The sequence below is a fragment of the Indicator indicator genome, chromosome 6, assembly GCF_027791375.1.
Source record: "Indicator indicator isolate 239-I01 chromosome 6, UM_Iind_1.1, whole genome shotgun sequence".
Lineage (NCBI taxonomy): Eukaryota > Metazoa > Chordata > Aves > Piciformes > Indicatoridae > Indicator > Indicator indicator.
Genome location: NC_072015.1, coordinates 1,922,648 through 1,946,824, shown reverse-complemented (window position 1 = coordinate 1,946,824; position 24,177 = coordinate 1,922,648). Strand labels below are relative to the sequence as shown.

General features: G+C 45.8%; 1 protein-coding gene across 1 annotated transcript in view; it reads left to right on the top strand.

Annotated features, from left to right (window-relative positions):
* The window catches only part of LOC128967591 (cadherin-10), a 71,446-nt gene that overhangs the window by 4,762 nt on the left and 42,507 nt on the right, over positions 1-24,177 (top strand). Inside the window, exon 2 of the mRNA XM_054381758.1 lies at positions 17,730-18,024. Within this exon, the coding sequence (XP_054237733.1) occupies positions 17,730-18,024 (295 nt within the window). The remainder of the gene's footprint in view (positions 1-17,729; positions 18,025-24,177) is intronic.

The window sequence follows — 24,177 nt, the reverse complement described above, 5'->3', positions numbered from 1 at the left end:
TTTGGAATCTTTTAATAGCTGTTTACCTGAGACTGTTAAATGGAGAACTGGATTACAGAGGGTGGGAAAAAAAATCCCTCTAATTGGACAGTATTTTGGTTTGCAGCAATTTTAAATAGAGTCATGGAATCATCATGGAATCATCAAGAAATCATCATAGAATCATTATAGAATCATAGAATCATTATGGAATCATAAAATCCTAAAAGAATCATCATAGAATCATAGAATCATTATGAAATCATCATAAACTCATAGGATCATCATAAAATCATGGAATCATTATACAGTCATAGAATCATCATAGAATCATCAAATCATCATAGAGTCATAGAATCATCATAGAATCATCATAGAATCATCATAGAATCATCATAGAATCATAGAATGGTCTGGGTTGGAAGGCACCTCCAAAGGTCTTCTGGTCCAACCACCTCTGCAGTCAGCAGGGGCAAGAAGTTACCAAAATATTGGCAGTGAAGAAGAAAATTATTATTCTAAACTTTACATCAAAAGGAAACAATATTTTATTCTCTTTTTTCCTTTTTTTTTCCTTTCTTTTTTTTTTTTTTTTTTGTACCTAAAAGGGTTGTCACAGTCTCATAGTGTATCAGAGGTTGGAAGGGACCTCCAGAGATCATCAGGTCCAACCCCCCTGCCAGAGCAGCATCACTTAGGGTAGTCTGCACAGGAATGCATCCAGGTGGGGTTGGAAAGGCTCCAGAGAGGGGAAATCCACAGCCTCTCTGGACAGCCTGTTCCAGGTTCTCACCACCCTCACTGGACAGAATTTTTTTGCAATCTCCATCCTAAATCTCCTCTCCCCAAGATTCAATCCATTCCCTCTCATCCTGTCACCACAAACCCTTATGAAAAAATCCCTCTCTAGCTTTCTCGTAGACCCCTTTCAGGTGCTGGAAGGCTGCTATAAGGTCTCCCTGGACTCCTCTCCAAGCAGAATACTTTGTCTCTGACTTCTCCCAAACCAGCTGGCTAAAGAAGCAACCTACCATTCCCTCCTCATTATGTTATGAAAATAGAATCATTGAACTGTCAGGGTTGGAAGGGAGCTCAAGGCTCAGCCAGTTCCATCCCCCCTGCCATGGGCAGGGACACCTCACACCACAGCAGGTTGCTCACAGCCACCTCCAGCCTGGCTGCAAAAACCTCCAGGGATGAGGCTTCCACCACCTCCCTGGGCAACCTCTGCCAGTCTCTCACCACCCTCATGGGGAAGAATTTCTTCCTAACCTCCAATCTGAATCTACTCATTTCTGTGCTTTTCTGTTTCTTTCTTCCTCAGAAATTTTGATGGTTTGGGGGGTTTGGGTTATTTTTTTTTTATTATATATAATTTAGAAGCAGTGTGCTGGAAGGTCTATTGGAATTGGATCTTTGAAATGAAAACAAGACAGCCTCTGTTCTCAGTCTTGAAGAGTCAACAAACTCACCTATGGGTGAATATTTTGGGTGTTAGGAACAAATTCTGCACCATAAGGGGAGTGGAACACTTGAACAGGTTAAACTGCAGCCCAGGAGGTTCCACCTCAACAGGGGGAGGAACTTCCTCACTGGGAGGGTGCCAGAGGCCTGGAGCAGGCTGCCCAGAGAGGTTGTGGAGTCTCCTTGTCTGGAGAGTTTCCAGCCCCATCTGGATGTGTTCCTGTGTGACCTGTGCTGGATTTTGTATAGTGATTAGCAGAATAAATTGCACTTGATCTGTAGAGGCATGAAGCAGTGTTAACAATTTCTTCCTACTGTATGAAGCAGCTCGTCTTCCCACAAGAACTTTTGCACATCCTTCTTCTGAGGTGTGGCATTTGATGGAAAACAGAAAGTGCAATTTCTGCACCTCCCTCTTTATGATTGCTAATTCCCCTACAGATGTGCTCCTTAGGAAGCAGAAATATTGAAGAAATACTATTTTGGAATGCATATAATAATTAGCAGTTATTACTACCTTGGTAATCATGGTTCTAAATTAGCCAGCTTGGCACTAAGTGAAAAAAAAATGGCATCACTGATATTTTAAATTCTGACTGTGAAAATAAATAAATTAATTAATTAATAAAATGTGGCTGATGCAAATGTGGGAAGAGAAGTAAACAGGGAGGTGGAAAAAAAATGAGAGTTTTATGTAAATTTTATGGTTTAAAGGGCAGGAATTTAAAGAAATGGGATGAAATAATCCATTCTGAGGAATCAAGAGAGAAGATTAAATAATGTAGCATCACAGAATGGTAGGGGTTGGAAGGGACCTCTGGAGATCATCAAGTCCAACCCCCCTGCCAAAGGAGGATCACCCAGGGCAGGTCACATCTGGAAGGCATCCGGATCAGTCATGAAAGTCTTCAGAGAAGGAGACTCCACAACCTCTCTGGGCAGCCTGCTCCAGAGCTCCATCACCCTTACAGTAAAGAACTTTTACCTCATGTTGAGGTGGAACCTTCTGTGTTCCAGTTTGTGTCCCTTGTCCCCTGTCCCACCACAGGACACCCCTGAGAAGAGCCTGGCCCCTTCTTCTTGACACCCACACTTCAGATATCTATAAACATTAACAAGGTCTCCTCTCAGGCTTCTCTTTCCCAGCCCCAGGTCTCTCAGCCTTTCCTCAGCAGACAGATGTTCCACTCCCTTCATCATCCTCATTGTCTCCATTGGACACTCTCCAGTGTACCCCTCACCCTCTTGAACTGGGGAGCCTGGAACTGGACACAATACTCCAGATGTGCTCTCACCAGGGCAGAGTAAAGGGGAAGGAGAACCTCCCTTGATCTGCTGGCCACATTTTTGAGGTGATTTGGGCTCAGTGAAATTTGAGTGGCTGTCAGAGTGGTGCACAGAGGATTTTGTTCCATCCATACACTGATCCACTAGTGACCAATAAGTTTTAAATTGCTTGGTAATTTAATTTTAACAGATTGAAGCCTAATTCTGGCTTTCCTCTGAGAATTTAGGCACAAGACGGCAAAAAGCAGGTTCAGGGTTTTGCATGCAATGTTAGGAATCTAAAGTGTTCCATGTTACTAAAGCTTAGGAAAAGTATCAGTGAAGAGAAGAGAATGGAGAAATGGTAAATTAATGTGAAAAATAGAATATACAGGTTTCAAGAGAGACTAAATAGGCAGAGCAGAAAAATACATCCATGAGGGGACAGAGCCAGGCAAATTGCATCACATTTGTAAATTGGTATTTCTTTCATTGGCTTTCACTTAAAATGTTTCACAGAACTTCCCACTCCTTTTGGAGAGCTTAAAAATATAGAGTCTCCCTTTAAAAATGAATATTTACTTCTTCACTTTGTAGCTAACAGATGTCATTTCTAAATGTTGAGAAAACACACAAAATCCTGTGTGACCATGAGCCAGCAATGTGCTCTGGTGGCCAAGAAGGTCAATGCCATTCTGGGGTGGATTAGAAGGGCTGTGGTTAGGAGGTCAAGAGAGGTTCTCCTCCTCCTCTACTCTGCCCTGTTGAGGCTGCATCTGGAATCTTGTGTCCAGTTCTGGGACCCTCAGGTCAAGAAGGACCTCAGAGAACTGCTTGAGAGAGTCCAGCACGGAGCCACAAAACTGATGAAGGCAGTGGAAGATCTTCCTCAGCAGGAGAGCCTGAGGGAGCTGAGGGCTCTGGAGCTTGGAGAGGAGGAGCCTGAGAGGTGACCTCATTGCTGGGGATAAAGCTGTGCAGGGGGAGTGCCCAGAGGCTGGAGCCAGGCTCTGCTGGGGGATGCCCAAGGACAGCACAAGGGGCAGTGGTGGAAGCTGAGGCAGAGGAAATTCCATAGAAACAGGAGGAAAATATTTTCCCTGTGAGGGTGACAGAACACAGGCACAGGCTGCCCAGGGGGGTTGTGGAGTCTCCTTCTCTGGAGATACTCAAACCTGCCTGGATTCTGCACTGCTGAGGTGACACCTTGAGTATTGTGTCCAGTTTTGGGCACTTCAATACAAGAGAGATACGGAGTTGCTGGAGCCGGGCCAGAGGAGGGCAAGGAAGCTGTGAAAGGTCTGGAGAATAAATCTGATGGAGAGAGACTGAAGTAGTTGGGGATGGTTAGTGTGAAACAGAGGAGGATGAGGGGAGACATCCTGGCTGTCTACAACTACCTGAAAGGATGTGGTGGAGAGCTTGCTGCTGGTCTCTTCTCACAGCTCAGTAGTGATAGAACAAGAGGCAATGGCCTCAAGATGTGACTGGGTAGGTTTAGACTGGACAGTAGGAAAAAGAGTATTCAGGGATTGGAATGTGCTGGACAGGGAGGTGGTGGAGTCCCCAAGCCTGGCTGTGTTTGCAGGTGGTTTGGCTGTGGTGCTTGGGACTGTGGTTCAGGGGTAAGCCTTGCAGAGTAGGGTTCTGGGTTGGACTTGGTGATCCTGAGGCTCTTTTCCAACCTGAATGTTTCTGTACTTCTGTGATTATTTAGTATATTCACAGGGAGAGCAAGCTGACACACAGGACAGGCAGGAAGTCCTCACAGCTCTCCCCCCTGTCCTTGTTGCAGTGATTTCAGATGGAGAGAAAGGCAATTCAGTCTAACGTGTTCTGAAGTGACTTGCAGGAGTAGGTGGGATGAAAAAAATATCACTGCTCTTAATGCTGTTCTGCAATTGTTCCCCAATAAATGAAATGCTTTTTATGTGTAAGGCAATTGTACATTAGGATATCTGAAAACTAATGCTGCCTTAATGGCTCTTTTGTTCATAACAAGGCTGCTTGAAGAAAATATATATAGCCTATAACGAAAAAAAAAAAAATCTAGATAAGAAAAAAGAAATCATACCTACAATTGCTTCTTAATTACCTCTTTGTTTTCATTAATGCAGAGAGCTTGAGGATTGGTGCTGACTTTTCCTTATGAAAAAAACCAAAAGTAAACAAACAGAGCCCAGACTTTCAAATACATAAAAGCTGTTTTGAATTCAGTAAGGGTTGGATTAGCATCTCAGATTTCCTAGGTCATTCCCCACATAGGGGGAATGGAGGAAAACTAGAGGCAGGTAGATTCAGATTGGACATTAGGAAGAAGTTCTTCCCCATGAGGGTGGTGAGAGACTGGCAGAGGTTGCCCAGGGAGGTGGTGGAAGCCTCATCCCTGGAGGGTTTTGCAGCCAGGCTGGATGTGGCTGTGAGCAACCTGCTGTGGTGTGAGGTGTCCCTGCCCATGGCAGGGGGGTTGGGACTGGCTGATCCTTGAGCTCCCTTCCAACCCTGACAATTCTATGATCAGTTTCCCTAACAGTTCTTACTACAAGGATTTGCAGTGATAGGGTGAAGGGCCACGGGTTTAAGCTGCAAGAGGGGAAAATTGCACTGGAGATTTGGAAGAAATTCTTGCCAGGGAGGGTGGGGAGACACTGGAAGAGGTTGCCCAGGGAGGTGGTGGATACACCCTCCCTCAAGGTATTCATTGCCAGGGTTGGATAAGGCCTTGACCAACCTGGTTTAGAGGAAGGTGTCCCTGCCCATGGCAGGGGGGTTGGAACTGGATGGGCTTTAAGGTCCCTTCCAATCCAAACCATTCTCTGACACAATTGTCTACTTTTTCTTTTCACCTGCTGTACAGACTGCATTTATGACACTAAAATTAGAAAACAACTTTCTCTTGCAAGAACTCTTTGGTGTATAAAATTCAATTGGTTCCTAGTTCACGTTAGCTCAATGCTTCTGTGTCCTCTGGAGTGGAAGCTGCCACAGTCTAATGAAGCTGAAACTTTTCTTGTTCTAGCTGTCTGAACATCAGCTAAAGACTTTGGCTTGAGGGGAGGGAGTTTGGTTATTGGCACATTAACTCAGTGTATCTCTGTGGGGTTTCCTGCTGCTCATGTCATGTGTCATAAAACAAGAAACTGCCTTTCTCTCCTGAAATCTTGGAAGATTTTGTCAGTGGTAGGACCATCTACCTTCTTCAGGTTTTGAATTCTCCCTTTAAAGGAGGGAGGCATCTATTCGAGAGAGTCCAAGGGAGGGCTACAAGGATGCTGAAGGGCCTGGAGCATTGCCTGGTGAGGAGAGGCTGAGAGCCCTGGAGGTGTGCAGTCTGGAGAGAAGGCTGAGAGGGATCTGCTCAATGTCTCTCAAGAGCTGAGGGCTGGGGGTCAGGAGGGAGGAGACAGGGGCAGGCTCTGCTCAGCTGCACCCTGGCATAGGACAAGAGGCAATGGATGGAAACTGCAGCCCAGGAGGTTCCACCTCAGCAGGAGGAGGAACTTCTTCCCTGGGAGGGTGCCAGAGGCCTGGAGCAGGCTGCCCAGAGAGGTTGTGGAGTCTCCTTGTCTGGAGCCTTTGCAGCCCTGTCTGGCTGTGTTGCTGTGTGCCCTGTGCTGGATTCTGTGGTCCTGCTCTGGCAGGGGGGTTGGACTGGAAGATCTCCAGAGGTCCCTTCCAACCCCTAACATCTGTGATTAGTTATTAATAGGTATGTGGAGTGCTGGGCTTGTAGCTGTTTTTTGCTTAGGCACAATCCTCATCTATTTGTGCAACTGCCTACAGAACAGCAAGGGCTTGAGCAGCACTGAAGACCTTTACATTTTTGTCCATTAATACATTGTAATTAACATAAACTCCCCTAAAATGGTCCTGCTCTGGCAGGGGGGTTGGAGCTGAAGTTCTCCAGAGGTCTCTTCCAACCCCTAACAACCTCTGATCCTGTGCACCAGCTCCAATAATGGGGAAAAGATGCAAGCCTAGGGATGAAAAAATCCCTTTGCTGTATGCTTAGTCTCTGGAAATTGAGAATCTTGCAGATGATATCACTTAGTGGTGAAGATTGCAGGGAGCTGAGAAAAGAGTATTTCTAATCCTGTGACAGGCATTGCTCCACTAGGGATATGTAAAGGACTCCTAAAAATATTTTTCATTCTCATTTATCTCTTCCCATTTTAAAACACTGGGAGGAACAACCAAAAATCTTGAAGAGCAAGGAAGGGCTGCAATCTGTCTCAACAGGAATAGAAATACCAACAATGATTTTTTTAGCTTTCTTTTGGATAATGAATCAATTCAGAGCAAATTAATGTAATCTGAAAATGCACTGCAGAGCAGAGGTTTTAATTTCTGTTTGTTGCTTCTCCCCAGCAAGCAGAAAGATTTGAGAGCTGTCCTCATCTTGCTTTCCTTGCTCTGCTTGCCTTTTAGGTTGCTCTCCCTTTATCTTAAAATGTTCTTTTTTTGAAGAGTGTCTCTTCCCTTTCCACCTTGTCTCCTTTGGTGAATAACACACAATAGCCCAGGACTGGCAAGGTGACAATACAGCTGAGTGAGAAAATTAAATGTCTGCCGTGTCTCATTAAAACTCCCTGCGAATTCTTGCATCACTGGAGAGGGCTGCTTTAAATCTTACCTGAAGGATAAACTGGAAGGAGTTAATCTCTTTGGTGAGGAAATCTGGCTCAAAGCCATGATAATCAATCTGGCAACTGAGAGAGAACACTACACAGGACATGAGCAGATCTGATAAAGCAAAACCCAAACCAAAGCACCACAACTATCTAGAGTAAGTGCAGCTAATGTTTAACCACTGCAACATTTAATAATTCAGTTTATGAGCCTTAAAATAATATCTCCACAGTGGCAATTTGGTATCAATTACTCTCTGATAGTTTCAGATCCAATCTGCCCACTCTTGTGAGCAAATTGTTTTTTATTCAGATCATTATTTCTCTACAAAGTAGCCAGTGAAGGTGCTAATATATTTTTTTTTTTAAATCTGGTAATAAACATGGAGATGAAAAAAAGAATTATTTTGCATGACAGCTGCAGAAAGTGTTGGAGTTTACTATCAAGGTTTTTGAAATAAGCAGGAAGAGGATCTGTCAAGGATGTAGTTCATTGCTATGCAAACACTGCTCCCAGCAAGCATCCCTGCTATTTATCACTCTTTGCCTCTCAGTTATTTTTAACCTGTTAGAATTCTCTCCTGCCTTGTTAAATCCAGACCATTACACAAATAACTTTCTGTGTGCAGGCATTGGTGAGTCATGCGATCCCAGGGATGCAGGACGACAAGGTCCACGTCTCTGTAGTGTGTCCTGGGAAGAACTGATGATAAATTATGATACAAAAGCTGATGATACAAAAGCACCCCACCTAGAGTGCTGCATCCAGTTCTGGAGCCTCTGTTACAAGAGGGCTATGGACATGCTGGAAGGTGTCCAGAGAAGGGCCACCAGGATGAGCAGAGGGCTGGAGCTGCTCTGCTGTGAGGACAGACTGAGAGAGTTGGGGTTGTGCAGTGTGGAGAAGAGAAGGCTCCCAGGAGAGCTTCTTGTGGCCTTCCAGGATCTGAAGGGGACTCCAAGAAAGCTGGGGAGGGACTTTGTAGGGTCTCAGGTAGGGATAGAACTGGGGGGAATGGAATAAAACTGGAAGTGGGGAGATTGAGACTGGATGTGAGGAAGAAGTTCTTCCCCATGAGAGTGGTGAGAGCCTGGAATGGGTTGTGCAGAGAGGTGGTTGAGGCCCCATCCCTGGAGGTGTTTGCAGCCAGGCTGGATGAGGCTCTGGCCAGCCTGATGTAGTGTGAGGTGTCCCTGCCCATGGCAGGGGGGTTGGAACTGGATGATCCTTGTGACACTGGAAGAATTTGCCGAGGGAGGTGGTGGAAGCCTCATCCCTGGAGGTTTTTGCAGCCAGGCTGGAGGTGGCTGTGAGCAACCTGCTGTGGTGTGAGGTGTCCCTGCCCATGGCAGGGGAGTTGGAAGTGGATGATCCTTGTGATCCCTTCCAACCCTGACTGATTCTATGATTCTATGATAAATCACACCCTTTTTGCAATCACATTAGTTGCATATTGTGGTGCTAGGTCATAGGCTGGGTTTGATGATCTCAGAGGTCTCTTCCAGCCTCATTAATTCTGTGATTCCGTGATGTAGGCACTGTAATCTCACCATGAGTGGAACAGACCCAAGGGGTAACTATATGTGGCATGTTCACAGCTAAGCACCACACAATCACAGAAAACATCAGGTTGGAAGAGAGCTCCAAGCTCATCCAGTCCAACCTTCCACCCAGCACTGAAGGCTCCACACTAACCCATGTCCCTAAGCTCCATCTCCACAGCTGCTTGAACACCTCCAGGCATGGTGACTCCAGCACTGCCCTGGCCAGACCATTCCAATGGCTGAGAGCCCTCTCAGTGCAGAAATATTTCCTAGCATCCAGCCTGAACCTCCCCTGCTGCAGCTCAAAACCATTGCCTCTGCTCCTGTCCCTTGCCACCAAGGAGCAGAGGCTGTCCCCTTCTCCCTCCAACCTCCCTTCAGGGAGCTGCAGACAGCAATGAGGTCTCCCTCAGCCTCCTCTTCTCCAGCCTGAACACCCCCAGTTCCCTTAGCCCCTCCTCACAGTCAGGGGCTCCAGGCCCTTCTCCAGCCTCCTTGCCCTTCTCTGGACAGGCTCCAGCCCCTCAATGTCCTTCCTGCAGTGAGGAGCCCAGAGCTGAACACAGCACTCGAGCTGTGGCCTCAGCAGTGCTGAGCCCAGGGGGATAATCCCCTCCTGGCCCTGCTGCCCACCCTGCTGCTGACCCAAGCCAGGCTGCCAGTGGCTTTCTTGGCCCCCTGGGCACTGCTGACTCAGATTTAATCCACTGCCAACCAGAGCCCCCAGGTCCCTCTCAGATGTTTATTACTAAAAGCCTAAATCAATCTTTAAAAATTAAAGCCCAAACTCATTCTATGAATCTGTGAATTGCACATGCTCTAAAAAACTTAGAGTGAAATTGTGACTGAATGCTACCACAGGTTTGGTTTGTTTTTTTGTTTTTTTTTTTTTTTTTCCTATTGGTGTTACAGTGTTATCATTACTTAGAAAATAACTAACAGGATACAATTTGCTTTTAAATTTGTCCTCAGAGTTCGGGGAAATTTCAGGATTTAGTTGAATAAAACCTCGAAGATGGAATATTTCAGGACTTTACTGAGGTCTCATTATTACAGGGTCCAGAGGAAGGCCATGAAAATGCTCAGGGGGTTGGAGCAACTCTGCTCTGAGGACAGGCTGAGGGAGCTGGGGATGTTCAGCCTGGAGAAAAGAAGGCTCTGGGGAGAGTTAACAGCAACCTTCTAGCACCTGAAGGGGCTACAAGAAGGATGGAGAAAGACTGTTTGCAAAGGCCTGCAGGGACAGGAGAAGGGACAATGGCTTCAAACTAGAGCAGAGCAGATTGAGATTGGATGTGAAGAACAAGTTCTTTACTGTGAGTGTGGTGGAAGACTGGAACAGGTTGCCCAGGGAGGTGGCTGAGTCTCCATCCCTGGAGATATTCAAGGTGAGGCTGGACAGGGCTCTGGGCAACCTGATCTGGTTGGGGATGTCCCTGCTGAGTGCAGAGGGGTTTGGACTGGATGAGCTTTGGAGGTCCCTTCCAACCCAGACCATTCTGTGATTCTATTCTATGATTATTACATTGAAATATTGACAAATACATCATGGAAGAAAGCAGGAGTGAAACGTTGAGTGGATTATGCAAACAGAAAATGAAGGAGGAAGGTAAAAATGTGTTTAAGAGAGGTAACATTGGAATAATTTTTCATTTGGTACAGATTACAAAAAGCTGAAAATCATATTGGAAACTCTCCTATACAGCCTAGAATATGAAAGTGAGAGAAAAAAAAAACAACTCAGCTTGAACAGGATTAATGCCTGCTGCAGGAGCTCCAAATAAAGTCTGGTTTGTTAATAAAGTCACAGATTGGGAATCTGAATCCCAATTGCTGAGAATTCATGGAAGACCCTCTGAATCTGCAATTCAAACAGGAAGAGGGGTGACAAATCTTCAAGTCTTTATCTGGCCTTGCCATAGATTATTTCAAATGCTTGTAGCTGTATGAGAAATGGATCTGACTAACCTAATCTGCTCTCTGTTTTGCACAGGAGCGTCTTCTGGCTTTCTCTTTTGGTTTTCTTTCTGAGTGAAAATAGGACTAACACTTTGTATGCTATGAGGGAAAATAAAGAAAAAGTTCATGACCTTTAGATTCAATTAAGAAATGTCAGAGTCAGGTGGAATTCATGTGGAAGGGTAGAGGGGGATGTGTGTGTAGAAAACCTACACTTCCCTAATGGATGGCTTTGAATCACTTGAAGTCAATTCATTCCCACACTAGGTATTTTTTTAAAAGCAAAATTACTTTATTGAGCTAAAGCCTGCTGAAAGATGTGTTAGGAAGATCTTTTGCATATCTAAGCCAATATTCAGCTGAATTTGCTGGTGGCACCTTTTCATTGGGTCATTTATGGTTGCACTTACCTCAAAGAGCAAGGTATCTTTATATTCACAGCATCACAGCACATGAGAGGTTGGAAAGGACCTCCAGAGATCATCAGGTCCAACCCCACTGCCAAAGCAGAAGCACCCAGGGTAGTCTGCACAGGAATGCATCCAGGTGGGGTTGGAAAGGCTCCAGAGAAGGAGACTCCACAACCCCCCTGGGCAGCCTGTTCCAGGGCTCTGTCACCCTCACTGTTGAGCTGAAATCAAGTTTGAACCCATTGTTCCTTGTCTTGTCACTGTGAACCACCCAACAGAGCCTGGCCCCCTCCACTCGACACCCACCCCTCACATATTGATAGACATTGATCAGATCCCTCTCAGCCTTCTCCTCTCCACACTAACCACCCCCAGGGCTCTCAGTCTCTCTTCACAGGGGAGATGCTCAAGTCCCCAAATCCTCCTTCTGGCTCTCCCTTGGATTATCTCCAGCAGGTCTCTGTCTCTTTTGATCTGGGGAGCCCCAAACTAGAGACAGGATTGCAGCTGTGGTCTCAGCAGGGCAGAGTAGAGCCAGAGAAGAACCTCCCCAGCCCTGCTGGCCACAATTTTCTTGCTGCACCCCAGGATCCCATTGGCTCTAGTTTGATTGCAACTGAAGAAAAAACAAATCCAGCTTTTAAACTCTAGTTTTCATTCTATCTTGGGTTGGTAACTCAATTCTTTTTTCAATTTCTCTCACAGAGAGAGGAAAACAAAATGGAGTGCTAAATACTAATTTCCTTCTGTTTAGCAGTATGATCCTTTTGTCATTTCTGTGAAATCCTTCTCAATTTAAGTTTAGATAGATGAACAAAATGTGCAAAATGGTCTTTCAGAACAACTGCAGTTACTACCCTGAGGAGATGGCCGGGTGGTGGGACCCAGGTTGTGGGGTGGAGGTGGAATCATAGAGTCATAGAATTGTCAGGGTTGGAATGGACCTCAGGGATCATCCAATTCCACCCCCGTGCCACATGGACAGGGACACCTCACACCACAGCAGGTTGCTCACAGCCACATCCAGCCTGGCTGCAAAAACCTCCAGGGATGAGGCTTCCACCACCTCCCTGGACAACCTGTTCCAGTCTCTCACCACTCTCATGGTGTAAAAATTCTTCCTAACATTCAATCTGAATCTCTCCACTTCTTATTTTGCTCCATTCCCCCTGGTCCTATCACTACCTGACGCCCTAATAAAGTCCCTCCCCAGCTTTCTTGTAGCTCCCTTCAGTGTCGAGGGGAACCGCGGTGGAACAAGCAGCCGACTCAATATGAGTAATGAAGCAAGTTCAAAACCTTATTGTAACAACCACAACTTTTATAACCAAACAACAACAACACATGCCTACCTGGGCTCATCCAGTTGGCCACAGCTAAAAAGTTACACTCGACCACTCACCCCACCTGCGGCTCCCGCAACAGACACACCTCCTCCCATACCTGGGTTCAGCTCCGCCCAGGTTAACCTCAAGGACAAGCTGCCCTTGCAAACTTGCCAACATTCAACTCAGGCCCTCACCCAGGCCAAGGGCCCAACTTATGCCAAGGGACTATGCCATGGCTACATGGTCATGACCACCTTCAAAGCCTGGGTTGTACAATGCCTCCATTGATCCATGCCCCCTCTCCTTAAGCCATTCTTCAACACTTCAGATACTGGAAGGCAACAAGGTCTCCTTGTAGCCTTCTCCTCTCCATACTGCACAACCCCAACTCTCTCAGTCTGTCCTCACAGCAAAGCAGCTCCAGCCCTCTGATCATCCTCGTGGCCCTTCTCTGGACACCTTCCAGCCCCTCCAGATCCTTCTTGTAACAGAGGCTCCAGAACTGGGTGTAGTACTCCAGGTGGGATCTCAGCAGAGTGGAGTAGAGGGGGAGAATCACCTCCCTCGACCTGCTGGCTATGCTTCCCTTGATGCAGCCCTCTCTTCTCAGGGAGGCCTGAGAGAGCCTGAAGTGGGTCTCATTTGTGTGTATTTTCCAACTTCTTTTTTTTTTTTTAAACCAGCAGATATCAACAATAGTGTGACCAGCAGGGCTAGGGCAGGGATCATCCCTCTGTACTGAACACTGCTGAAGCCACACCTGCAACACTGGGTTCAGTTTTGGGACCCTCACTGCAAGAAGGACATTGAGTGGCTGGAGCAGCTCCAGAGAAGGGTAACAAAGCTGGGGAAGGGTCTGGAGAACAGGGCTGGAGAGGAGCAGCTGAGGGAGCTGGGGGTGTGCAGTGTGGTGCAGAGGAGGCTGAGAGGAGACCTCATTGCTCTCTACAGCTCCCTGGAAGGAGGTTGCAGTGAAGGTTGTTCTCTTCTTCCACAAAACAAGATAGAGGACAAGAGGAAACATCCTCATGTTGCACCAGGGGAAGTTTAGGTTGGACATTAGGAAAAATTTATTTCCCCAAAGGGCTGTCAAGTCCTGGAACAGGTTGCCCAGGGCAGTGGTTGAATCCCCACTCCTGGAAGGATTTAAAAGCTGTGTAGATGTGGTTCTGAGGGACATAGTTTAGTGGTGACCTGGTGGTACTGAGTTAATGCTTGGACTCCATGATCTGAAAGGTCTCTTCCAAGCAAAACAGCTCTGTGAGTCTGATGAAACAGTTCTATTTAAAACAAAACCAACAAACATTCTGTCCTTCTATAGGGTGAGATGAAAAAAAAAAAAAAAAAAAAAAAAAGTCTGTGAAGTATCCCTAACTCTGACAGCTGGAAAGGGAAGAGTTTCTGTGGAGGAATATCCAGAAATTCCCTGCAAGGAGAATTTGCAAAATACCAGCTGCAGATACAGAAACAAACCCAACATCTTCACAGCTGCTCCCTGGGTGCAGTTGAAATTGCTAAATGAAACAGATGTCTGCTGGTTTCTCAGCTTGGCTGACATGAATCACAGATGCCCATTAGCCAAAGAAAAAACAAAAAGCCAAACCAAACCAAAACAGAACAAATACAACAAACAACCAACCATAGGAGAAACTTTTTAGTAAAAGTTTTGCCGTTTTCCCTTTTTCCTTTTTTTTTCTTTTGCCTGTTTTTTTCTTTTTTACTTTTTTCTTCTATCTTTTTTTCCTTTTTTCTTTTTCCTTTTGCCTGTTTTTTTCTTTTTTACTTTTTTCTTCTCTCTTTTTTCCTTTTTTCTTTTTCTTTTTTTTTTTTCATTTTTCTTTTTCCTTTTTCAATTTTCTTTTTTTCCTTGGCTCTTTTTCTTTTCTTTTTCTTCTGTTTTCCTTTTTTTCTTTTTCTTTTTCTTTTTTCTTTTTTCTTTTTCCTTTGTTTTTTTTTTATTTTTTCTTTTTCTTTTTTCTTTTTCCTTTGTTTTTTTCTTTTTTTTTCTTTTTTCTTTTTCCTTTGTTAGTTTTTCTTTTTTATCTTTTCTTTTTTTCTGTTTTCTCTTTTCTTTTTTTCTTTTTTCTTTTTTTTCTGTTTTCTTTTTTCTTTATTTCTTTTTTCTTTTTTTCTTTTTTCTTTTTTCTAATGCTAAAATAAAAGGGTAAAACTTTGCAGTGCTGGTTGAGGGGATGCCATCTAGAAGGATCTTGGAAGGCTTGAGAAGTAGGCCAATGCAAGCTACTGCATGAGGTTCAACAAGTCAAAAGGCAAGGTCTTGCATTTGGGTCAGACCAACCCCGACCACAAATCCAGGCTGGGTGCAGAGTGGGTGGAAAGTAGCCCTGAAGAAAAAAACCTTGGAGGTGTTAGGTGTCAAAAAGTTCCCCAAGATCCAGCAGTGCCCTCATGCAGCCCAGCACACAGCTAGAGGAGTGTGGGCAGAGGGCAAGAGAGAGGATTCTGCCCTTTGGCTCTGCTCTGCTGAGACCCCACCTCAAATAATGCCTCACTTCTGTTTTCCCCAGCAGAGGAAAGACACAGAGCTGTTAGAGTGAGTCCAGAGGAGGGCCATGAGCATGGTCCAAGGGCTGGAACACCTCTGCTGTGAGGACAGATTGGGGGAGCTGGGGTTATTCAGGCTGGAGAAGACTCTGGGGGGACCTTAGAGCTGTCTTTCAGTACTTGAAGGGATCTTACAGGAATGATGCAGAGGGATTTTTCATGAGGGTGTCTAGAGGCAGGAGAAAGGAGAGTGGTTTTAAACTGAGAGAGAGTTCAGACTGGATCTTAAGAAGAAGTTCTTCAGTACAAGGGTGGTGAGACTCTAGAACAGGTGTCCCTGCCCATGGCAGGGAGGGGTTGGAAGTAGATGATCTTCAAGGTCCCCTCTTACCCAAAACATTGCCTGAATCTATGAATTTTCCATAAAAGCTGAAGAGACAAATGATGGAAGCATATCCAAAAATCAAATGATCCAACAGCATTGTTGTACTGAACAGAGCAACACAACTCTATTTATTTATTATGTTTTGTTATGGATGTGCTGGACTGAGAGCTGGGCCCATGACAACCTCAGGAGGTTCAACAAGACCAAGGGCAAGACCTGCAGCTGGGTGAGGGCAATCCCAGGCACTGATACAGGCTGGGCAGGGACTGGCTGGAGAGCAGCCCTGAGGAGAGGGACTTGGGGGTGCTGGTGGAAGAGAAGCTCAACAGGAGCCAGCAGTGAGCACTTGCAGCCCAGAGAGCCAAGCAGAGCCTGGGCTGCAGCAAGAGAAGCATAGCCAGCAGGTCAAGGGAGGTGATTTTCCCCCTCTGCTCTGCTCTGGTGAGACCACACCTGGAGTACTGTGTCCACTTCTGGAGGCTCTATTAGAGGATGGATCTGGAGGGGCTGGAAGGTGTCCAGAGAAGGGCCACGAGGATGAGCAGAGGGCTGGAGCTGCTCTGCTGTGAGGACAGACTGAGAGAGTTGTGGCTGTTGCATCTGGAGAAGAGAAGGCTCCCAAGAGACCTTCTTGTTGCCTTCCAGAATCTGAAGGGGGCTCCAAGAAAGCTGGGGATGGACCTTTCAGGATGTCAGGTATTGATAGGACCAGGGGGAATAGAACAAAACTAGAAGTGGATAGATTCAGATTGGATGTTAGGAAGAAGTTTTTCCCCATGAGGGTGGTGAGAGACTGGCAGAGGTTGCCCAGGGAGGTGGTGGAAGCCTCATCCCTGGAGGTTTTTGCAGCCAGGCTGGAGGTGGCTGTGAGCAACCTGCTGTGGTGTGAGGTGTCCCTGCCCATGGCAGGAGGGGTGGAATTGGATGAGCCTTGAGGTCCCTTCCAACCCTGACAGTTCTATGATTCTGTGATTCTATGAATTCAGTCAGTGCCACAGGTCATTAAGAGATGAAGTTAAGCTTCATATTACTGACAATGGATATTAAATCAATAGTGACTGTTTAATAAATTGAGTTTCTTTCCTTTAGGCTATTTACATTCGCTGGTGGAATGCAAAATGCTAATTACTTCAGCTGAAACCTTCCCCACTTCAGTAGAAATGTAAATAATATCAAATAAAATCCAACAAAACTCAGGATGACACAGAACCAGTTGTTCCATTTTCCTTAATTGTCATGTATTCTGTCACATTCTTTAGCTCCTTAGTGAATTTACAACTAGCACAGCAGGTTGTGAATTTTTAATAGGATCTTTTCAAGGAAAGGAAAGGTCAATATTAACATAAATATCTTCTTTAAGAATTGGGAGGCAAAGGTTTCTTTGCAGAGAGCAGGTGTTGCTGCAGAGCTAAAATCTGCCACAGCAGTCAAGTGAAAAGATTCTTGGAGTTAGAGTTAGGAAACAAATGCCTCAGGATGACACCAGGGAAGCTGTGGAGGCTTCAAGCCTGGAAGTGTTCAAAGCCAAGCTGGATGGGGCCTTGAGCATACCCAGTCAAGAACTATTATCCGATACAAGAAGTATTAATCCAAGCTACCAGAAAATAAGGGCACATCAGTTTCACTAACAGTTCTCACAGCTTGCAGTGATAGGTGAGGGGCAATGGCTTTAAGCTGGAAGAAGGGAGATTTGCACTGGAGATTAGGAAGATTGATGATCTTGGAGGTCTCTTTCAACCTGGTTGAGTCTTTGATTGTAAGAAATTCTTTGCAGTGAGGGTGGTGAGACACTGGAACAGGTTGCCCAGGGAGGTGGTAGCTGCCCCCTTCTTGGAGGTGTTCAAGGCCAGGGCTGGAAATGACTTTGACCAACTTGGTTTAGGGGAAGGTGTCCCTGCCCATGGCAGGTGGGTTGGAACTGGGTGATCTTTAAGGTCCCTTCTAACCCAAACCATTCAATGATTCTATGAAAAAAGAAACCGACCCCCCCCAAAAAAAAACAACCCAAACCCAAAACAATAACAAGAACAAGAAGAGAAGCCTGGATGAGGCACTTGGTGCCATGGTCTGGTTGATTGGCTAGGACTGGGTGATAGGTTGGACTGGATGATCTTGGAGGTCTCTTCCAACCTGGTTGATTCTATGATTCTATGAAAACCTTAAACACTTAAACACCAAAGTTTGGTTTTTTTTTTCTTTATTATTATTATTATTACCTCTAAATAAAACTTTCTTATCTTTTTTTTTTCTTTCTTTTCAGCTTCATTCTGACCAGGACAAGGGAGATGGCTCCCTCAAATACATTTTGTCAGGAGATGGGGCTGGCACTCTTTTCATCATTGATGAGAAAACAGGAGACATTCACGCCACTCGGAGGATTGACAGGGAAGAAAAAGCCTTTTACACCCTGCGAGCCCAAGCTATTAACAGAAGAACTTTGAGGCCAGTGGAACCTGAATCTGAGTTTGTCATCAAAATCCATGACATCAATGACAATGAGCCAACGTTCCCAGAGAAGATTTACACTGCCACTGTTCCTGAGATGTCAGTTGTGGGTGAGCGCTTTAGGCCAATGCTTGCTTCATGTTACTTGATGAGTAATTGCCTCATCCTCTGAAGTCAGTCAAGCTGTGTGGGGCAGCAGACAGGCTGGAGGGAAGGGATGCCATCCAGAGAGACCTTGACAGGCTGGAGAGGTGGGGCCATGACAGCCTCATGAGGTTCAACAAGACCAAATGCAAGGTCCTGCAGCTGGGTCAGGGCAATCCCAAGCACCAATACAGGCTGGGCAGGGACTGGCTGGAGAGCAGCCCTGAAGAAAAGGCCTTGGGGGTGCTGGTGGAGGAGAAGCTCAACAGGAGCCAGCAGTGAGCAGTTAGAGCCCAGAAAGCCAAGCAGAGCCTGGGCTGCAGCAGGAGAAGTGTGGCCAGCAGGTCAAGGGAGGGGATTCTCCCCCTCTGCTCCACTCTGCTCAGACCACACCTGGAGCTCTGGGTCCAGTTCTGGAGCTTCTGTTAGAGGAAAGATCTGGAGATGCTGGAAGTTGTCCAGAGAAGGGCCATAAGGATGAGCAGAAGGCTGGAGCTGCTCTGCTGTGCAGGCAGACTGAAAGAGTTGTTCAGTCTGGAGAAGAAAAGGCTCTGAGGAGACCTTCTTGTGGCCTTCCAGTATCTGAAGGGGGCTCCAAGAAAGCTAGGGAGAGACTTTTTAGGATGTCAGGTAGGGATAGGAGCAGGGGAGATGGAACAAAACTAGAAATGGGTAGATTCAGGTTGGGTGTTAGGAAAAAATTCTTCCCCATGAGGGTGGTAAGACACTGGCACAGCTTGCCCAGGCAGGTGATGGAAGTGTGACCAGCAGGGCCAGGGAGGTGATTCTCCTCTCTACTCACCAACCCAAAACAATATTCAGGGTCAAACTTGATGAGGTCCTGAGGAACCTGCTGTAGTTGGAGATGCCCTGCTCACTGCAGGGAGGTTGGAGAAGATGACCTTGAAGGTCCCTTCTGACCTGATGCATTCTCTGATTCTAAGATGATTAAAAGAAGCCTTTTGGAAGCTCAGTGAATGTTTCCTTTCCCTTTCCCTGGAGGTCCTCAGTGGTGATGGAATTGCTGTCTCCACTGTCACTCTTTTCCATGGCTGAGGAGAGGTCTGTGTTTAACCCTGTGTTGTTGATGCACTGCCTGGAGGTAGACATGCTCTTTATTCTCTTTGCTTTCAGGTTTGTTTCTTTTTTTTCAGTGTATGGACAAATCCTCTCCTGCTATCAGATCCTCCTTTAACTCACTGAGGAGTGGCAGCTTCATAAATTTTAAACAGCTGTCTGAGTTCATCTTCCTTCCATTTGCAGTGTATTTTCACTTCTTCTAACTACAACGTTATAGCCTTGCATGATGCCAGGTGAACAGATTCATGAACAAGAGCCATTTAGGGAGAGAAGCAATTAATTAGTGGGTTCCATTCTTTAATCCTTTAGGAAGAATTTGGGAATTTAGGGAGAATTTGGGAAATCTTAAAAAATATCTTAAAAAAAAAAAAAAAAGAAGATTCCCTTATTCATTCTTTAACTGTGGGCATAATTCCAGCTTCTAAATATTCAGAAATCACACAATAACTTCAACACCTGTTTTGCTATTATGCCTATTTTAATTGCTACCACAGCCTAACCTAGATCAAAACCTGGTTTAACGTATTCTGATATGTTGACAGTTCTGGATATCCCTCTGCTCCACTCTGCTGAGACCCCATCTGGAGCTCTCTGTCCAGTTCTGGAGCCTCTATGTGGCAGTTTGGGCTGGGTGCCCCCTGCCAGTGCTGCATGAGATACACCTCTGGTGTCCTGGGTGCTCACCCAAGAGGGGTGGACACAGAAACGACGTATTTCTACCCATAAATCCTGTGCCCTATAAGGCCATCTGCAGAGTCATTCTCTTCCTCTTTCTTCCCTCTCTGCTCCCATGGGAGATGTCCTCTCTTATCGGGTAATGCCGGGGGAGTATCTCAGGCCTCTTAGGCCTGTCTAGGCCTAATGCCAGGAGGAGAATGGAGGGGGGGGGCAGTCTCAGACCTGGCCAGCCTGAGAGTTGCCTAGCAGTAGGAGGGGGGAAGAAAGAGCCCTGAGGGATTGGGTAGACCCTCAGGTGGGAAGAAGGGAAGGATTGGAAGCCTCTGGGAATTGTGTAAGGGACTCTGTATGCTTTAGGATGTTCTTTGCCACTATGCTTTGTACTCTTTTGTAGCTTCACCAATTGCTTTTCCATTTAAACTTTCCATCACTCTCCAATCCGTTTGTGTGAGTGTCATTCTTTTGTCCCTCTCGGGGCAAGAGATGTTCTGGCTGGCCTCAAACCAGCACACTCTATTAGAGGAAGGATCTGGAGGTGCTGGAAGGTGTCCAGAGAAGGGCCACAAGGATGAGCAGAGGGCTGGAGCTGCTCTGCCATGAGGACAGACTGAGAGAGTTGGGGCTGTTCAGTCTGGAGAGGAGAAGGCTCCAAGGAGACATTGTGACCTTTCAGGATCTGAAGGGGATACAAGAAAGCTGGGGAGGGACTTTTTAGGGTGTTGGGTAGGGATAGGACCAGGGATAATGGAGCAAAACTAGAAATGGGGAGATGGAGATTGGATGTTAGGAAGAAGTCCTTCCCCATGAGGGTGGTGAGAAGCTGGAACACGTTGCCCAAAGAGGAAGGTGGTGGAAGCCTCATCCCTGGAGGTTTTTGCAGCCAGGCTGGATGTAGCTCTGAACAACCTGCTGTGGTGTGAGGGATCTGCTAGAGAGAATCCAACAGAAAGCCACGAGGATGATTAGAGGACTTGAGCCTCCCCTGTGAAGAGAGACTGAGAGCCCTGGGGCTGTTTAATCTGGAGAGGAGAAGACTGAGAGGGATCTGATCAATGTCTATCAATATGTGAGGGGTGGGTGTCAAGTGGAGGGGGCCAGGCTCTTCTGGGTGGTTCACAGTGATAAGCCAAGGAACAATGGATACAAATCTGAACATGGAAGGTTTCAGCTCAACATGAGGAGAAATTTCTTTACAGTAAGAATGACAGAGCCCTGGAGCAGGCTGCCCAGGGGGTTGTGGAGTCTCCTTCTCTGGAGCCTTTCCAACCCCACCTGGATGCATTCCTGTGCAGACTACCCTGAGTGATGCTGCTCTGGCAGGGGGGTTGGACCTGATGATCTCTGGAGGTCCCTTCCAACCTCTAATGTTCTATGATTCTATGATTCTTATGTGTTCATTTCCAGGTGATTTTCTGTCTCTTATTCAGCTGTGTTAAACAGCTAATTTCAAGGCAGAACATGGGTCATTATTTCCTCCCTTTTTTTTTTTTTTTTTTCTGCTAGAAAGAGCAGAAAATTTCTATTAATTTGACTTGTTATTTGTGTGGATAAGACTTGCTCCAGGTAAATGCCACATACCTCAGCTGGAAGTAAGGGAAGGGGAATATAAATTTCCAATTCAGCTTTGAAAGGGATATTCTGTGGATTTTTTCTCCTAGTTAATTACCTCAGTGATTCTTAGCTGATATGTCTACATCATAGATGCATTACGAGGTTAAAGTCATTATTTCTTGAATGGTGTTTGCTTGCAAGAAACACATTAAAAAGAGGGCCAAATATATTAATTACTACCATTTGAAGGCCAGGCTGGATGTGGCTGTGAGCAACCTGCTCTAGTGTGAGGTGTCCCTGCCCATGGCAGGGGGTTTGGAACTGGATGAGCCTTGAGGTCTCTTCCAACCCTGACAATTCTATGATTCCATGATCATTGTACCATACTCTGGGGAGATTCAAACATTGTAAATTGAAATTATGTTAAAATCTGCCTCCTTAGAGCTGCAATAATCTGACAGATTGCAGTTTATTTCTGGCCCCAGCTCATGACCATAGCATAATAAAATTTACAAGTATACAAGGAGAAAAATTGCAGAATTTTCTGAACAACATAGCTGGGGCCAAATTCTCCAGTAGCTGTCTAAGAATAGTTGGAGTATCACAGTCTCACAGGATATCAGAGGTTGGAAGGGACCCCCAGAGATCATCAGGTCCAACCCCCCTGCCAGAGCAGCATCACTCAGGGTAGTCTGCACAGGAATGCATCCAGATGGGGTTGGAAAGGCTCCAGAGAAGGAGACTCCACAACCCCCCTGGGCAGCCTGTTCCAGGGCTCCAGCACCCTCACACCAAAGAAGTTTCTCCTCATGTTGAGCTGAAATCTTCTATGTTCAAGTTTGAACCCATTGTTCCTTGTCTTATCACTGTGAACCACCCAAAAGAGCCTGGCCCCCTCCCCTTGACACCCACCCCTCACATATTGATAGACATTGATCAGATCCCCTCTCAGCCTTCTCCTCTCCAGACTAAACAGCCCCAGGGCTCTCAGTCTCTCTTCACAGGGGAGATGCTCAAGTCCCCAAATCCTCCTCCTGGCTCTCCCTTGGACTCTCTCCAGCAGGTCTCTGTCTCTCTTGACCTGGGGAGCCCCAAACTGGACACAGGATTGCAGCTGTGGTCTCAGCAGGGCAGAGTAGAGAGGTAGAAGAACTTCCCTAGCCCTGCTGGACACAGCTTCCTTGATCCATCCCAGGATCCCATTGGCTATCTTGGCCACAAGAGCACATTGTTGTTCCGTGCAGACCAACAATGTGTGAGGAGTGTGAGGCCACATCTCAAATGCTGGGTTCAGTTTTAGCTTCTCACTACAAGAAATACATTGAGTGCTGGAGTCCACTATGAGGCTGCTTGAACATTGGAACAGGTTGCCCAGAGAGGTGGTTGAGTCTCCATCCCTGGAGATACACAAAGTGGTGCTCAACAGGGCTCTGGGCAGCCTGATCTATTTGAGGATGTCTGTGCTGACTGCAGAGGGGGTTGGACTGGATGACCTTTGGAGGTCCCTTCCAACCCAGACCATTTTATGATTCTATGACTTTCTGATCCTATGATTCTATGACTATGATTCTATGATTCTACGACTCTGATTCTATGACTCTATGACTCTAGGATTCTAGGATTTCATGACTCTATGATTTTATGACTAAGAAACTCAAGACTCTTCCCACTGAGACCTTAAAGGGAACAGGATCTAATCTACAGGGTTTAGAAGAAGTCTCTGAGAGATTCTAATTGGTCTTTGTGCAGCCATGCTCATTGCAGCAAGAGAGAAGGATGACTCAGACCATTCTCTAATTTTCTGTTTCTCTGATATGATTTCATCAGTTTCATGTTTATGTGTATTAAAATAACATTAATTCATATTTTATTTGTGCATTATGGCACTCAACTGGTGCAGCTATAACTATTAGACACGTGATTACACTGCAAATGGAGTTGGTTTTCATTTATTTTAAAGCTATTACCTCTTCTTCACTTCTCCCCCCCCCAAATTATCTGATTTTGGATGTTGCTTTAACATGAAGTGAAGTCTCATGCAATTGGCCCTCTAATAACTGCTGCTGATAGGAACACACAAAGGAGATGTGAAAATTAGAAACAAGAAATAACTGGAATATGTAATGCTGACAAAATATCACCTTTCAAGGCTTGTAAAATAGTTTTTTTGTTGTTGTTCTTTTTTTTCCTGGCTAATACATTGTGGTGTTATGATAGATGCCTTGATCATGACTGTTCTCTGGGTAGAAAATGGGGGATTTGTGAGTTTTAGAATCAGAATTGTCAGGGTTGGAAAGGAGCTCAAGGATCATCCAGTTCCAACCTCCCTGCCGTGGCCAGGGACACCTCACACCACATGCTCTGAACCACATCCAGCCTGGCTGCAAATACCTCCAGGGATGAGGCTTCCACCACCTCCCTGGGCAACCTCTGCCAGTCTCTCACCACCCTCATGGGGAAGAACTTCACTCCAAAATCTAATCCAAATCTACCCTGCCCATGGCAGCATGGTTGGAACTGGATGATCTTTAGGATCCCTTCCTACTTAAACCATTCTATGGATCTATGAATAAGGAACAGATGAATTTTTTAGGCCATCTCTAACACCCTTACCTTCTTCCATTTTAAGCAAGTCCAGCTTTTCAGTTTCAGCCCCACTCTAGATGATCACAAAAGCAATCATTGGTGCAATGGAAAGGATTTGTGATTTCATCTTATTTTTTATTGCCCCTGAGTAGCAATTTTTTATCTGTTATTAATCTTATCTGGTGTTTGAGGCTTTGCTCTGCTTAATCCACAATCCATCCTGG